The 17,500-nt window shown below is 37.0% G+C and overlaps 2 protein-coding genes across 2 annotated transcripts; both read right to left on the bottom strand.

Moving 5' to 3' along the window:
• Nucleotides 1-583: 583 nt before the first annotated feature.
• On the bottom strand, nucleotides 584-4,170 carry LOC119992708 (EG45-like domain containing protein). Its single transcript, XM_038839502.1, has 3 exons — nucleotides 4,026-4,170; nucleotides 3,700-3,917; nucleotides 584-643 (listed from the first exon to the last, which is right to left on the bottom strand). The coding sequence occupies exons 1-3, from the start codon at nucleotides 4,132-4,134 to the stop codon at nucleotides 584-586; spliced, it is 387 nt and encodes a 128-aa protein (XP_038695430.1). The 5' UTR covers nucleotides 4,135-4,170.
• Nucleotides 4,171-6,260: 2,090 nt separating this feature from the next.
• LOC119992707 (EG45-like domain containing protein) lies at nucleotides 6,261-7,031 on the bottom strand. Its single transcript, XM_038839501.1, has 2 exons — nucleotides 6,923-7,031; nucleotides 6,261-6,538 (listed from the first exon to the last, which is right to left on the bottom strand). The coding sequence occupies exons 1-2, from the start codon at nucleotides 7,029-7,031 to the stop codon at nucleotides 6,261-6,263; spliced, it is 387 nt and encodes a 128-aa protein (XP_038695429.1).
• Between the last annotated feature and the right edge of the window lie 10,469 nt (nucleotides 7,032-17,500).

The following is a 17,500-nucleotide window of genomic DNA, read 5'->3' as shown; positions in this document are numbered from 1 at the left end:
TTCAAACCCTGAAACATACAAAGATGACACAAACTTAATTTGATTAGCTTATTTCCATGAAACAAACAACATTAAATATTTCAAATGTCAATGAAACTAAATTAATGATCATAATCTATAAGAAAAGCTATGGAGCATGATTGCAACAACAGATCTAGCATCATCATAGAATCAGACTCTCTCAACTCCATTTCTTGGCTTCAAAAAAATGTTTCCCCTCTCCATGGAAGCTGGATCAGGACTTCATTACCATAATTAATATTGTTGAGACTCTTGCTAATGTCGAATTCATTCACATGTGGAGAAAGGCTAACGAGATTGCGGACTATTTGGCCAAAAGGGGTGTCGAGAGAAGCAAAATAATGACAGCATGATTCCTTTTGGGCTGAGTTTTGGAGGGAGCTCGCATGGGTCTGCATGTTTGTAATTAGAGTTTGAGTCGTAGTGGGAGATTCTCTATCTATAGTAGTGGCGTTCACGACTGTTGTTTGCCTTTGTGTAGCCTTGGGCTTCCTTGGCATATTCTTGATTAGGCTTGCATAAAGGCTATTTTATCAAAGAAAAAAAAATCTATAAGGCCTTACTAGTAGAATTCAATTTGGATTCTTCCGGCATCCGGGTCGGCAATCTGAGAGAAAGCTTCCTGAGAGAGATCAAGCAACAGTCCTTTACATCCATCACAAAGATCCACAACTTTAACAGTCACACCATTGCCCCTGCAAGGATTGGGTTCACCTTGGTTTGTAGGTCCAGTGCACCAAACATTGTACATCCTTCCACATGCAGCACCATGTTTGTATATTGCAGGACTAGCTGCTGCTATCATGACTCCATGGTCTTCATTCTCGTAACATGCTGATGCTGTTCCATTAAACACATACATACACACACACACATATATATACATATATATGTCATAATTAATATATATGATATCTAGAACTAAAACTCAATGAAATTTGGTATTGAGGCATATACTTACGAAAATATTTCGTGTAGAACGTGGCAGTTCCTGATTCAGCTGAAACCATAGAGATGAGGCCTGCAACTACAAGACCAAGAAGAACCGAAGCTTTCATTGACATGGTCATTTCTTTTGCTTAGATGCTCAATTAGTTTCTTCTCAATGTTTGTATTGGATTATGAACGACAATGGTGAGTTGTTAGTCCTATTTATAGAAACCAAATGAAGGCAGCAGGTGGTCACAACAAGCAAACTATATGATTACTATATATGTATTAGAAGTTGCACAAACAAGATTTGTGGAAGAAATGGAACTACTACTGAACAAGGTAACTTTGCATTTTAAATTCCGTATAAATTCTTCATTTTGTATTTATATAGTTAACCCGTAGCGCTTATTGCCGAACAAATGCTACAGGATTAAGCCGAAGCAACAGAGATATAGCATTGCCATTTCTCTTTGTTGGTAACGTCGGACGTTTCAGACTTATACTTAAGATGCTTCTACACGGCAAATCTACTCACAACGACGTCGTTTTCTTTCTTTCTTTCTTTCTTCTTCTCGTTTCTGATGTTGCTTGATGCGACAGGTTCTCCTATTTATTTTATAATTTCTTCTACTTCATTACTGTAGTTTATCACTGAGGTCATATTTTTTTTATTGCTCTGTGTCGTTCTTGTGAGTTTCAAGTTTTGATGGAATCAAATGAGCTGTACGTTGATTCGGCTTTTGCTTTCAACATGCAAACTAGAACAATTTCATGGTATCATAGACATTTCTCCAAATTCTCCGATGGCTCACAGCGAATATAAAGGTCTGGGAAATCAGACCTCTACAGCTCTACTCCTACTACTTCAAACCCATTTTTGTTCCTCAACCATAACTTGAAAGTCTCCGAAATCGTCAATCAGTCAATCAAATGAAAAAATCCTTTCCGAAATCCTTTTTACTTGACATATATACTCGGATTTCACCTCAAACATAATTTCAAGGACTCTGACTCGAAGGAACTTTCATTTGTGGAGTCATTTTCATGTGAATTATAGGATTCAATCACATTGAAGAGGAACGGAAATGATAAAGATCTCAGTAGTTAGTATACCATTTATCCCAACTGTTGAGTTGGACGCACAAGATTCAAGTGAATTCGTGGGCTCTGCATGTCCCTCATCATTCACATGAAATCCCGCTTGTACAACTCTGTAACTGACTAGTTGAGATAAGTGGGATACCAATTTCTGAGATGATTGTAGTGAAAGTAAATTAAAAGCGTAGCTTCCTTTGATCTTGTGCATTTGGATATTTGGGGTCAAAATAGTGTGGTCTCCGTGGATGGTTTCAAGTAATTTCTGAATTGTCGATAACTTTTTAGAGCCACATGGATCATATAGATGAAAATAATATCACAGGTTAAGGATCATATTGAATATGTTTTAATAACTTTGTAAATAAAATATCCAACTCTTAAATCAAAGTCATCATATATCAGATAATGACATGAAATTCAATATGCTAGACTTCTTTAAAAGGGAATGAATAATTCTCCAAAAGAGTTGTTCGTACTCGCCTCAATAAAATGGTGTTGTTGAGAGGAAATACTAACGACTAGTGGTGTTTGCATTTGAGGAAGGATTTGATGCGAATCAAGAAGAAATTAAGAAGGGAAACTCAAAAGAGCTGCAGAGAAGAAACAGTCATAACTTTTGACTCAATCGACATATTTGTCATTATGATATGTTTCCGAAGACTGATATATGACCTACATAACATTTTAATATGGACTTGCCCGATTGAGATTGTTTTCATGTTTAAATTACCTGTTTAAGATAGGCTGACTGATGGTCAAAGTTTTATTAATTTGGTAAACTTTTCGTGTTAGGTTGTTTTGTTTTAATTAATGTCTTTGTTGGTCTTTTTACTTAATTAGGGTTTTCTAGTAACTATTTAAACTGCTGGTTGGTTGTTATTTGGGATTATTATTGAAGGAAATACAAGTGTAAATTCTCTTATATGATGAATTCTCCCATACGCATCTAATTTGCGCATTTAAAATACGCATTTATGTTTTCACCATTGATTTAAAACATGTGGGACCTAAAACAGTGGGTCTCACTTGTCATTTCACCACACCCTTAAAAAGTGGTGTGTATTTTAAGTACGCAAATTAGGTGCGCATACCTATATGAACCAAAAGTGTTAACAAACTTTTTGAACCTACTTTTCAATCATAGATGTGATGGGTCTCACAGAAAATTTATGGTCCCCACTTTTGTTTTGTTTTATGACAATCATTGGATTTGAAGTTCACAAAGTTGGTTAACACTTCTGATTTACATAGGAGAATTATTCATATATATGTTTTCTTTCGTGTTAGGACAAGGTTTTCAAGAACAATAAGGGTTGCAATAAAGTGAGACTTTATTATCATTTATGGAAAAATACATGGTATGCATTATTTATGGGGAACACATATCCGAGTTCCCCACAAATTAAGTGGTGCTCTTTTTTTCATTTATTGTTATTGGCATCTTCATTCGACCAGAACTTGATAGCTTTTCCTCTCCAAGGGGACCTTCAAACCCTGAAAACACACAACTCAAGTGATTAAAACAAAGAACATTGACTATTTGAAAATGTTTATGAAACTAATTAATGATCATAGTTTATGAGACCTTACTGGTTGAATTCAATCTGGATCCTTCCGGCATTCGGGTCGGCAATCTGAGAGAGCTTCTTGAGAGAGATCAAGTGAATTTCCTTGACATCCAGGACAAAGATCCACAATTTTCACAGTCACACCATTGCCTCTGCAAGGCTGGGGTACACCTTGGTTTGTAGGTCCAGTGCACCTAAAATTGTACATTCTTCCACATGCAGCGCGATTGTTGAATATTGACGGACTAGCTGCTGCTATCATCACTCCTTGGTCTTCATACCCGTAACATGACGATGCTGTTCCCTTAAACATATACATACATACACATATATATGTCATAATTAATATATATGATATCTAGAGCTAAAACTTAATGAAATTTTGGTATTGAGGCATATACTTACGAACATATACTGTGTAGAACGTGGCGGTTCCGGTTTCAGCCGAAGCCACAGAGATGAGGCCTACAACTACAAGACCAAGAAGAACCGAAGCTTTCGTTGACATGGCCATTTCCTTTGCTTAGGTGTTGAATTAGTTTCTTCTGAATGTTTGTGTTGGATTATGATCGACGGTTGTGAGTTGTTAGTCCTATTTATAGGCTAAAATTAACGTAGCTGGTGGTCACAACAAGCAACTATATGATAATATGAACCACTTCCCGTCTTCACACGTTTCCACAAATGTGTTAAAAGAGAGAGACTTAAATTGCACAAAAAAGATTTGTGGAAGAAGTGTGAACGATTATTGATCAAATAATATATATAAAAAAAACTCTTGTCAAGCAATTTTAATGTTCAGAATGGAAATGTTTACGCTTTATCTAACCGAAAATGCTAAGGTTTTCAGTGTTTCACCTGAATGACATGATCCATATGAATCTAAATCCAATCCATATGTGTTGTTTTTGCTTTACAGTAGTGCTAGATAGCACATATAGTGGTAGCCCTTGAGAGCCTAAGTCTCTTAAACAAAATTTTAAAACGTTTAACTCTCAAAATACATGTTAGATTTTTAAAAAATTTACATATTCAGAATCAACACATAAAACTCTTTCTAGCAAGATCCATTGTCGATGAGTTTTATCGGGTAAATCTTAATTCTGTTGTTGTTTTCAATGGAGTTTCTTAATTCCATTGTTTTTTTCAATAGAATTTCAAAAACAAATGAATTTAGAACTAAAATAATGAATTTTAAACTATGCTTTAAAAAAATAGAATCTATATTAAAACAATAAATTTTGGACAATGAATCGTGGGATAAAAGAATGGAAATAAAATTATTTCATTGATTAAATAAATGGAATAAACCTGTTTGACTACCAAACTGATGAGTTACACGTCATTTTCGTTTGCTTTATGTTTTTGTTTAAGTTTGTTCGGGTTTATCTCGGGATAGAGTTATTCAAGTACATTTCGGGTACATTTTGGTGGGGCGTTGGGCAAAGCGGTTCCGCTTTTCCCAAACGCCTAACCAAACAAGGGTATACCGTTGGGCGTTACCACTGCAAAATGGGACGGTAATGCCCTCCTAGAAAAAGCTTTGAATAGTGGTGGGACCCAATTAATTTTTAGTAGTCCCATCTACTTTACAATTAACAATTCTTTATTTTCTTTTTTAGAAACCACACACACATAGCAATAAGACACAGACACCAACACAGCACCCCGAAGGGCAAAAACGTGTGTTGGTAACTGAGCTTATCAACTACATATATGTGACACACACCACCGATGTGGGACATTCTGTGGTAGACACAGTGTCAACACACATCACACACACAACACTCACACATCTTAGGCCCATGTTTTGGCATATCTTACATTTTAGCCCCATGTTTTGGCATATCTAGTATGTTAATATATTAATTTTATTAAAGACACCAAGCGCATATATACAATACATGGTCTATATTATTTCTGGGAATATAAACATATCCGAATTTCCCAAACGTTAAGTGGTGCCTTTTTTATTCATATATTATAATAAGCATATTTATTTAGACTTGGCCTTGATAGCTTGTCATCTCCGAGAGGACCTTCAAACCCAGAAACATACAAAGATGACACAAACTTAATTGATTAACTTATTTTCATGAAACAAACGACGTTAAATATTTCAAATGTTAATGAAACTAAATTAATGATCATAATCCATAAGAAAAGCTCTAGAGAATGGAGATCACTATGGAGCATGATTGCAGCAACAGATCTAGCATCGTCATAGAATCAGACTCTCTCAACTCCATTTCTTGGCTTCGAAAAAATGTTCCCCTCTCCATGGAAGCTGGATCAGGACTTCATTACCATAATTAATATTGTTGAGACTCTTGCTAATGTCGAATTCATTCACATGTGGAGAAAGGCTAATGAGATTGCGGACTATTGGGCCAAAAGGGGTGTTGAGAGAAGCGAAATAATGACAGCATGGTTCCTTTTGGGTTGAGTTTTGGAGGGGGCTCGCATGGGTCTGCATGTTTTTAATTAGAGTTTGAGTCGTAGTGGGAGATTCTCTATCTATAGTAGTGGCGTTCACAGCTGTTGTTTGCCTTTGTGTAGCCTTGGGCTTCCTTGGCATATTCTTGATTAGGCTTGCATAAAGGCTATTTTATCAAAGAAAAAAAAATCTATAAGGCCTTACTAGTAGAATTCAATTTGGATTCTTCCGGCATCCGGGTCGGCAATCTGAGAGAAAGCTTCTTGAGAGAGATCAAGCAACAGTCCTTTACATCCATCACAAAGATCCACAACTTTAACAGTCACACCATTGCCCCTGCAAGGATTGGGTTCACCTTGGTTTGTAGGTCCAGTGCACCAAACATTGTACATCCTTCCACATGCAGCACCATGTTTGTATATTGCAGGACTAGCTGCTGCTATCATGACTCCATGGTCTTCATTCTCGTAACATGCTGATGCTGTTCCATTAAACACATACATACACACACACACATATATATACATATATATGTCATAATTTTTTTTTTTTTTTGAGAAGAAATGTAGACTTCATTGAACCAAACTGGGGTTACAATCCGAATCAAGAACAATTCTAAGGAACTCTGGACACTCTCCAGACCAAGATCTAGAGTCAGAGCAAGAAATGGCCTTTTTGGCTAAAACATCAGCAGCAGAATTAGCAGTCCTTATAACATGGCTGCATCTAATCACATTGAAATGACTAAATAGCTCCTTAGCACTACTAACACATAACCCGCCTTCTGATAGAGCATGTCATAATTAATATATATGATATCTAGAACTAAAACTCAATGAAATTTGGTATTGAGGCATATACTTACGAAAATATTTCGTGTAGAACGTGGCAGTTCCTGATTCAGCTGAAACCATAGAGATGAGGCCTGCAACTACAAGACCAAGAAGAACCGAAGCTTTCATTGACATGGCCATTTCTTTTGCTTAGATGCTCAATTAGTTTCTTCTCAATGTTTGTATTGGATTATGATCGACAATGGTGAGTTGTTAGTCCTATTTATAGAAACCAAATGAAGGCAGCTGGTGGTCACAACAAGCAAACTATCTGATTACTATATATGTATTAGAAGTTGCACAAACAAGATTTGTGGAAGAAATGGAACTATTACTGAACAAGGTAACTTTGAATTTTATATTCCGTATAAATTCTACATTTTGTATTTATATAGTTAACCCGTAGCGCTTATTGCCGAACAAATGCTACAGGATTAAGCCGAAGCAACAGAGATAAAACATTGCCATTTCTCTTTGTTGGTAACGTCGGACGTTTCAGACTTACACTTAAGATGCTTCTATACGGCAAATCTACTCACAACGACGTCGTTTTCTTTCGTTCTTTCTTTCTTCTTCTCGTTTCTGATGTTGCTTGATGCGACAGGTTCTCCTATTTATTTTATAATTTCTTCTACTTCATTACTGTAGTTTATCACTGAGGTCATATTTTTTTTTATTGCTCTGTGTCGTTCTTGTGAGTTTCAAGTTTTGATGGAATCAAATGAGCTGTACGTTGATTCGGCTTTTGCTTTCAACATGCAAACTAGAACAATTTCATGGTATCATAAAAATTCTCATATGGCTCACGGCAAATATAAAGGTCTGGAAAATCAGACCTCTACAGCTCTACTCCTACTACTTCAAGCCCATTTTTGTTCCTCAACCATAACTTGAAAGTCTCCGAAATCATCAATCAGTCAATCAAATGAAGAAATCCTTATTACTTGACATATATACTCGGATTTCACCTCAAACATAATTTCAATGACTCTGACTCGAAGGAACTTTCATTTGTGGAGTCACTTTCATGTGAATTACAGGATTCAATCACATTGAAGAGGAACGAAAATGATAAAGATCCCAATAGTTGGTATTCCATTTATCTCAGCTGCTGAGTTGGATGTGTAGGACCTAGGCCACACAAGAGGGGGAGTGAATTGTGTCCCCAAATTCCTATTAGGAATCCTCTTTAACAAAATCGTCACACACAACGCAAAACAAATAATCAATATGGTATATGCACAGTATATAGATGGACAAAAAAAACAAAAATATATCAATCGGATATAGTTTAGAGCAAAGCAATGATATGTATAAAAACAAATAGCAATATCAATAATTACAAGTATAATGACCAAACCTTAAGGGAGTGAAAATTCAAATTTTGATTTTGACAAATAAATGAATTTGTGATAAGCTTAGTACAAATTGATTTCTAAATATGATGGCAGCAAACTTTGATTAAACCAAATATGTAAGCAATAAATTAAAGGGAGAAGGAGAGAGATGCAAAGAGTGTTTAGAGTGATTCGGATACTTCCCCAAGTCCTCCTACTCCACTACCCGGACAACACCTGTCTAGGCTTTCAAATCCACTATATCACGTGGCTTTTTAAAGTAACCACAAACTTTTACACAAAGGGTGTTACCCGAATAGGGTTACAAGTTTAGGCTCAAAGGTTTCACTCAAGTGTATAGATACAAGATAGTGTAATGAAACTCTCAATCTTTTTCTCTAACTCACGGGTAGGATAGGTATTGTGAAGTGTAGGAGCTCTTAGAGAAAATAAGAAAGGTTACAAGTGCTCACGGCTAGAGAGAGGAAAAGTGAATAATTCTTTTGCTTTGGATAATGCAGAAAATTCAGCCAACTCTTTCCTTTCTCTTGTTGTTGATCTCACGTATAGCTTTATAGGACAGCAACTTGTCTCTTTAAATTTGCTTTTAGAAACCCTCAAAGACTTCTACTTAATCTTGACTGATTTTCTCCATGATTTGCTCCCAATTGAATCATCAATTATCCCCATTGTTTAGCTCTTCATAATGGGAAATAGAATCAACAATTTGACTTCACATAGGCGACTAGAGCTTCTTATATGTCAAAGGAGAAAACATCTTGTTTGATAAGGAAACTTGCTTTGATTCATCTTGTTACTATGAGATTTCGGACCATATAGAAAATCAGCTCCTATTTGTATTCTGTCTTGACTGAATAGAAGATTTCTTGTATTTGATTTGAATCTGGAATTACACTCCAATAATAACCATGATAAAAGCGCTCCATGATCTTCTCTTGCATATTACCTTTCCTTAATCGTCGACTCCAAAACTTTGGTAATGACATGACCTTTGACTTGCACAAATCATGACATTAAATATTTTAATCAAGCTTGTCATATTAGAATCATAGTTTGTTGTACCGCCACTCAATCTTCAAGAATAGCTTGATTCAAAGCTTTATAAATGGAAAGACATATCACACTTTATTCTCTAATCAACTTTATAACCAAATCACGTCATTCCTTCATTCTGCATTCAAATGCCTTGCATGAATCAACTTGTCAATCTCTTGAATTCAGCTTGATCATATATGAAAGTTTGATAAGGAAAATATGCATTCGGCTCTCTTTGAATTTCTCTTGATATTCTTCAAGTCAATAATTGCAAAAATGGAAGCTAGATCACGTGGCTTGCATATATAAGGAAGTTCCATGATTTCTGCAATTTCACTTCAAAACTCTCTTCCCTTTTTGACTTTGGCACCAACAGCTCACTTTGGCTCCATATTAATTCCTTGACACATTTTGAAGTCGACCACATATACTTTACATGTCGCATAAATGTCCACCTTAGTTGCCACATAGGCGATTTCCATTTTCAACTCAATTTTCTCATAGTGGATTTGCAAAGGTGCCACCGGGATTTTGTCTAGCCCTAGACCTTTTCTAGGTCATTCTTGAGCTACCATATATTTTAGACAACTTTGAAATTTCTTTGATTTAACCTGAAAAATATAAATGGTGTACTACACCACAATATGCTTGTAAGCTCAAAAGAGCTTCATGCTTTGAACATAGGTTAGTTAATATAAATAATTAATCTTTTAGTATGAAACACAAAATCACATATATATGAATATTCATGTAAAGTTTCAGTTCAAACAAATATCATATAATCATATATTGAGTCACATAAATCAATCGGATAATAACATTGCGCAACAATTTCGGACAGATATTTGGACAACGATTTTGAGCAGGGAAACATCAAAATTTCTTAATAATGTCTTCATGAAAAATGTTCATTATGATGTAAATAATGTATCTACAAAATTTCAGCTTAATCCGAATTCATTTGATATAAAAATGATTGTTTAGTTCTCAACTAGGTTTGAAGCACTTTAATGAAAATCGATTTCATGCAACACTCAAATTCATGACATAATGTATTAAATCAAATAGCATGACATGATTCAATCATCAAAACTAAAATGTAGGACCTTTGGTCCAACAGGATGCATAATAGTCAAGTGAATTCGTGAGCTCTACATGTTCCACATAATTCACATGAAATCCCGCGTGTACAATTCAGTAACTGACTAATTGAGATAAGTAGGATACCAATTTCTGAGATGATTGTAGTGTTTGTCCATTGGCTAAAATGAAAAGAAAATCCTTCTCTATTAGTGAAAGTAAAAGTGTAGCTTCCTTTGATCTTGTGCATTTGGATATTTGGGGTCAAATTGAATAGGGTGGTCTCTGTGGAATTCCTAGGAGAGCTAGCAGTAAAGGTAAGGTTTCTATTCTTTATTGGAACCCTCCTCCTCATGATGTTACTATAATTAATTGTGATGGTAGTGTCTTGATTAATCCTGGAGATTCAGGGGGTGGAAGTGTTATTAGAAGTAACTCTGGCATTTTTGTGACTGCCTTTTCTAATTTTTGTGGCTCTAATTCCATTACCTTTGCTGAGATGATGACTATATATGAGGGTATAAATCTTGCTACTTCCTTAGGGCTCTCAAACCTGCTTGTTGAATCTGATTCATTATTTGTTATTGACAATCTTTCTGAGAGCATGAGTTGCCATTGGAATCTGATCTACTTGAAGAGAGCTATAGCCAAAAACTGTATGTCGTTGGACATCAGCTTCAAACATGTATACAAGGAGCTCAATGGTGCTACAGATTTCCTGGCTTCCAAAGCATCCAACAGTAAAGTTTATGTAGTCTATGATAGTTTCCTATAATCTCCCTCCTACTGTTAAAGGTCTGATCTAGATGGATAGGTTGGGGATCTCAGCTTTTCGTATCAAAAAATAGGCTTCTTGTGGGTTTTCTGCTCGTTATTGTGTGGTTGGTTGTGCTTTTGTTGTGTGTTTTTCTTCTTATTGTCGAGGTAGATTCATGCCCCCCTTGTTTCTTGTAAGCCATCGAAGAGAGGTTTTTTCTCTTCCTTGATTAATAAAATTCCGGGCTAAGACCTTTTCTTAAAAAAAAAGTGTGGTCTCTGTGGATGGTTTCAAGTACTTTCTAAGTTGTTGATAACTTTTTAGAGCCACAAGGATCATATGGATGAAAATAATATCAGAGGTTAAGGATCATATTGAATATGTTTTAATAACTTTGTAAATACAATATCCAACACTTAAATCAATAAAAATGTTAGGGATCCCAGTAAAAAGTAGTCCAGTGGTGGATCTTGTCCCTTGATTAATGTAAGTGTAGGGGCCCACAAAACCTTGTGATTGAACCAGAGAGTGACACATCCACTACTGGGATGACTGAGATGCTTTTTACTGATATCTCTATCTCTTCTATTAAATCAAAGTCATTATATATCAGATAATGACATGAAATTCAATATGCTAGACTTCTGTAAAAGGGAAAGAATAATTCTACAAAAGAGTTGTTCGTACACGCCTCAACAAAATGGTGTTGTTGAGAGGAAACACTAGCACATTGTGAATGTTAGCAGGACTATTAGGTTGCAATTTAATGTTCCAGAATTGTAGTGGAGGTACTGTGTGCTTAATGCAGTTTACATTAGACAAAAGAAATCCTTATCACATTCTATATAACCAGGGCCCCAATTATGATGAGCTTAAAGTTTTTGCGTGCTTATGTTACGCCAAAATTCTTAAACACGTGGCAGAATTCCATATTTGATCCTAGGGCTAGAACTTGTGCCCTCCTGGTTTACCCTTGTAATATCAAGGGTTACAAGCTTATAGACTTAGAGACAAATGATATTTTCGTATATAGGGATGTGTCATTACTTGAAGATGAGTACCCTTTTGAGGATAACTTATTGACTGTTGTTCCTAGAATTTACATATATTAGGTACCCCTTTACATGTATTTTCTTACCATTTTGAGTGAGTTGAGGATTGATATTGTCTAAGTAATTCATTTGTGCACATTTCAAGTGTTCGAGGCATGCATTGAAGAAACAGAGCAAAATCGACTCAGGATCAGTAACTTTTAGAGATAGAGCCAAATCCCGATTGATTGGGATTGGAGCTCGATCGGCCTTGTAAAGCTCAATTTCCATATTGTATTTCCGATCGATCGGATATATTTCTTATCGATCGGAGTTACTATTTACAGCACAACAAATTTCGTGAAAAAATCCTGAATTCAAGTGGATTTGAGTCAAAAATGACCCCAACTTGTTAAAGAAATGACATAGGAGTTTAAGAAGGTATAAAAAGATAGTTTTTAGGGTTTTAAGGGGATTATCTCCCACTTGGATTGATCTTGGAGACTAGGGTCTTGGAGCTCTCAAGGAGGAAGCCATTGAAGCTTGGAGAAGAAGAGGGGTCATAAGGGGGTTTCTTCTCTCCTTTTTTATCTTTGTTTTTATGGTTGATTTTCATTACTTGATGATGTATCTTGACTCCATGAGTGGCTAGATTCTCTTGCTAGGGACCTAATGCAACCTAACTTTGATGATTCAATAAACCTAGCTTTGATTTCTCTTGATTTCTATCTATTGTTGATTGTTTATGTGTGTGCTTAATGCTTTTGGATGTTTGGCCATCATTCAATTGATTCGTTGCCTAGATTGAGACCGGAAGGAGATATCTAGGATTTGTCTCTTACCATAGACATCATAGGTTGCATGAACCATAGGAATATAGGGGCATGACCTATGCAATCGCTATACGGTTAATCCACAAATCTTCATGGATATTTGTCTCTTGAACCCGATTGTTAGGAATAACAGGGGTTAGGGATAGAGGCACTTTTGGTGTAATCAGGAATGGAGCATTGGATAGGATAGGGAAACCGATTGTCAACAATGAGGTAGTTATTTAGAAAATTAAGGAGCCAATGGAGTTGAATCGGATAAGGGACGATGAAATTAGGTACCTTAGTACTTTTCATTCTTGACTTCAATCTTGTTTTTACTTACTCGCTTAATTTAGTTGTTAATCACTTTTTAATACTTGCTTTAGTTTAGAACAAACCAAATTTAAACCAATTCGCTTCTCCATTTTAGCATAATTGTAACTTTGATTATGAATTAAATTGCCAAAATCTCTATGGAACGATACTCTACTCTCTCTTTATTACTTGCGTGATTTCATATATTTGTGAATTTGCACCAACACTCACCAACCAAAACATAGAAGTAGAAACAACGAGAGTTGAACTTGTAATTAACTTGAATACAGAAAATATAACACAAGATTCTAAAAGAATGAATAAAATTCCTGCATATTTGGAAGATTATGATTGTGTTGAAGTATGAGTCTATACTATTATGTGGCTAATATGGAAGCCACGTATTGTCAAATGTGTGGCGTCTAGGAATGTTCTAGATGTATTATATTTTCTTTATATATTGTGTATGTAAAGTTTTATTAAAAAGTGAATGAAATAGATACAAGTGAAACACTGAGCCCACTTTCTCCACTCTAAAACCTAACATATTGCAATACTATTATCATTCTCAATTCAGGTTTTGACACGCTTGAGCATTGAAAAATCTCTCTCAAACGTATATACAAAAAGAAATAACTTGACAAGCAATGAGGGATGATCAATTCATATAATCACTCTTGAGCAAGTTGTTTTATTATGTACAAATGATATGCTTATATACACAAGTCAATCAACGGTAACAAAAAGTATATAAGGAAAACAATATGTTCTCCTATTTTTCTCCTTGATATTTGCCTCCTTGAAGTTTGCCTTTTGTAAGGCTTGTTTTTTGTCAACCCTTGGACTATTTCCTTACATAGAATCTCCAGCGGTCCAAGAGAGATTTTCTTTTGTACAAACTCTGATTCCTCAAATATATTATTGGCTTGATGTGTGGTTTGATTTGTCTTCAACAGCAACTTCTCAATCATATTGGTGTCTTGATGTTGTGCTTGATTGATGAATTCTTGAACTTACTTGAATACAAGAAAACAAAGGGTTTGAGAATAACTCTCAGTTTTTTATATAATTTTTCTTCTTTTCTAATACTTCATACTAGTCTGGTTCTTATACCCCAGACGTTTACATATCAACCATACTTGTTAAGGAAACTAGAATCAGGAAACTTTAATTCAAGCCTAATTATTAGGCTACATTATTGGTAGTAATATTATGCTTATTAAATAAATAGTTGACTCCAATATCTTCCTTCAATTAAGAAGATCTGCACATCTCTGCTTCTCTGATTGAACTTATAGTATCTTCCACTACTTCCTCTGCTGATGTGGCCGATGCTCCAGCTGGCTTGTCCACGATCAAGTTAGCTTGCATGGCTGTTACATGTCCCTGCTTCTTTTTGAGTTTCAGTCTTCGGCCCCTATTGTATGCATTCTTCAATAATCTCCCCTGATCCTCATCATTCTTCCCTCCTTCAAGAACATACTTGTCCTCAAGTGTGAAGTTGGGAAACTGCACTTTGAACATATCCACGTCCTCCCATGTTGCATCCTCCTCTATTAACGAATCCCATTGGATTAAAACTTCCCACCGTAGGCGGTTTCCTCGCTTGATCCTTCGATACTCCAGGGCCTTGAATGGTGACAGCAACATTCTTCCTTCAGGATCTACCGGCGGTAAGACCGGGGTACTGACCACGCCATCTCCTATCCTTCTTTTGAGTTGGGACACGTGAAATACCGGATGAATTTGAACATCATCTGGCAACTCTAGTTTATATGCGACCTCACCTATCTTCTGTATAATGCGATAAGGTCCGTAGAATCGACTACTTAACTTATAGAGTGCCTTTTGAGATAGTGATTTCTGTCTATGTGGCTGAATCTTCAGGTAAACCCAATCTCCAGGGTTAAACTGCTCATCTCTTCTATGTTGGTCAGCATGGTTTTTCATCCGGTTGTTAGACCTCTCCAAGTTATTCTTGAGGTCCTTGAGCAACTCGTCTCTCTCCACTAATTCTTTATCCACTTCATCATTTGGTGATAACCCCTCTGTATAACTGACCAAAGCTGGTGGTGTACGTCCGTAGAGATACTCGAATGGAGTCCGCTTGGTGGAAGCATGGTACGTAGTGTTGTACCAATATTCTGCCCAAGCTAAAAATTCTTCCCACTTTCGAGGATTCTGATGCGTGAATGCTCGAAGATACTGCTCTAATGATCGATTAGTTACCTCAGTTTGACCGTCCGTCTGAGGGTGGTAAGCTGAACTCATTGATAATTTAGACCCTTGCAACTTAAATAATTCACTCCAAAAATTGCTAATGAAGATTCGGTCACGATCTGTGATAACTGACCTTGGTATACCATGGAGTTTGATTATATTATTCACAAATATATGGGCTACTGATTTGGCTGTATATGGGTGTACCATGGCCACAAAGTGAGCATATTTCGTTAGTCGATCCACCACTACTAATATCCCATCGAACCCATTAGACCGAGGTAGTCCGACAATGAAATCCATGGATATGTCCTCCCACACCCTCTGTGGAACCGGTAATGGTTGGAGAAGACCACTCGGCTTACGTGAATCACTCTTGATCCGTTGACATATATCACACGCAGAGACATGGTGCCGTACCTCTTGCTTCATTCTTGGCCAGTAGAAAATTTGAGCTATCCGCGCCCATGTCCGATAAATCCCTGAATGACCACCTATAGTCGAGTCATGGAAATGCTGTATAATTCTGCTCCGTAGGTCGGCTCCAGTTGGTACCCATACTCGTCCCTTAAAAAGAATTAGTCCCCGCTTCAATTCATAATCTGTCTCCTCCTCAGGTTGTTCCTCTAACTGCCGTTTAATGTCTTGGCCATTTGGACACAGTGGGGTTTGTTCTCTAATCTCATCCCAAATAGGCCAATTGGGACCTGAGATTGCAGTCAGTACCGACCCTTCTTCCCTCCGTGATAGTGCATCCGCCACATGATTCTCTTTGCCAGGACGATAGTGAATTTCAAACTCGTACCCCAACAGTTTCGCTACGAATTTCTGTTGTTCTGGTGTGATGATTCTTTGTTCCAATAAGTGCTTCAAGGGTCGTTGATCGGTGAGAATTTTGAATTTTCGTCCAAGCAAATAGGGCCTCCATAATCGAACCGCCTCGATGATAGCTAACATCTCCTTGGCATACACTGACCACCCTTTTTTCTTCGGCCCGAGGGCTTTACTGAGATAAGCCAAAGGCCTACCATTTTGTGTTAGCACCGCACCGATCCCCATGTCACTTGCATCAGTGTGAACCTCAAATTCCATCTCGAAATCTGGCATAGCAAGGATGGGTGTCTTCGACATAGCCTCTTTGAGGTACTCGAATGCTGTCTCACTCTTCGGGGTCCATTGAAACCCGCCCTTCTTCAACATGTCTGTCAAAGGTTTGGCAATGAGACCATAATGCTCCACGAATTTTCTATAATACCCGGTTAGTCCGAGAAATCCTCTTAGCATTGATAGATTCTTCGGTTTGGGCCAATTTATCATTGCTTCAATTTTTCGACGGTCCACCTGTACTCCTTGTTGGGAAATAATATGACCGAGATATTCAGTCTCTTCTTGCGCGAATGCACACTTTGAGGGTTTAATGTGAAACCTGTGACAGTTCAAAATACCAAGGACTGTACGTAGATGTGCAATATGATCATCCCAAGTCCGTGAGTAGATAAGAATGTCATCAAAAAATACCAATATGAACTTCCGAAGGAACATACCGAAGATGGAGTTCATTGCAAATTGGAATGTGGATGGGGCATTGCACAGTCCAAACGGCATTACCAGATACTCGTAATGGCCATGATGCGTTCTAAACGCCGTTTTGTGAATATCCTTCTCGTGTACTCGAATCTGGTGATATCCGGCTCGCAAGTCCAATATAGAAAAAAATCGCGCCCCGCCCAGCTCATCTAACATGTCATCGATGGTTGGAATTGGGAACCTATCCTTGATTGTGGCTTCGTTGAGGGCCCGATAGTCATTGCAAAATCGCCACGTTCCATCCTTCTTTTTGACCAACAACACCGGCGAAGAGAATGGGCTGTTACTAGGCCGTATGAACCCACTCCGAAGCATCTCCGCTACTTGCTTCTCAATCTCATTTTTTTGGAAATGCGCATATCTATAGGGTGCCACATTAACTGGCTTTGCTTCTTCTTTGAGAGGGATTTTATGG

Source organism: Tripterygium wilfordii, chromosome 23 (assembly GCF_013401445.1).
Source record: "Tripterygium wilfordii isolate XIE 37 chromosome 23, ASM1340144v1, whole genome shotgun sequence".
In the NCBI taxonomy this organism is placed as follows: domain Eukaryota; kingdom Viridiplantae; phylum Streptophyta; class Magnoliopsida; order Celastrales; family Celastraceae; genus Tripterygium; species Tripterygium wilfordii.
Note: the sequence above shows the minus strand (reverse complement) of the source record. Positions and strands in the feature narration are given on the sequence as shown.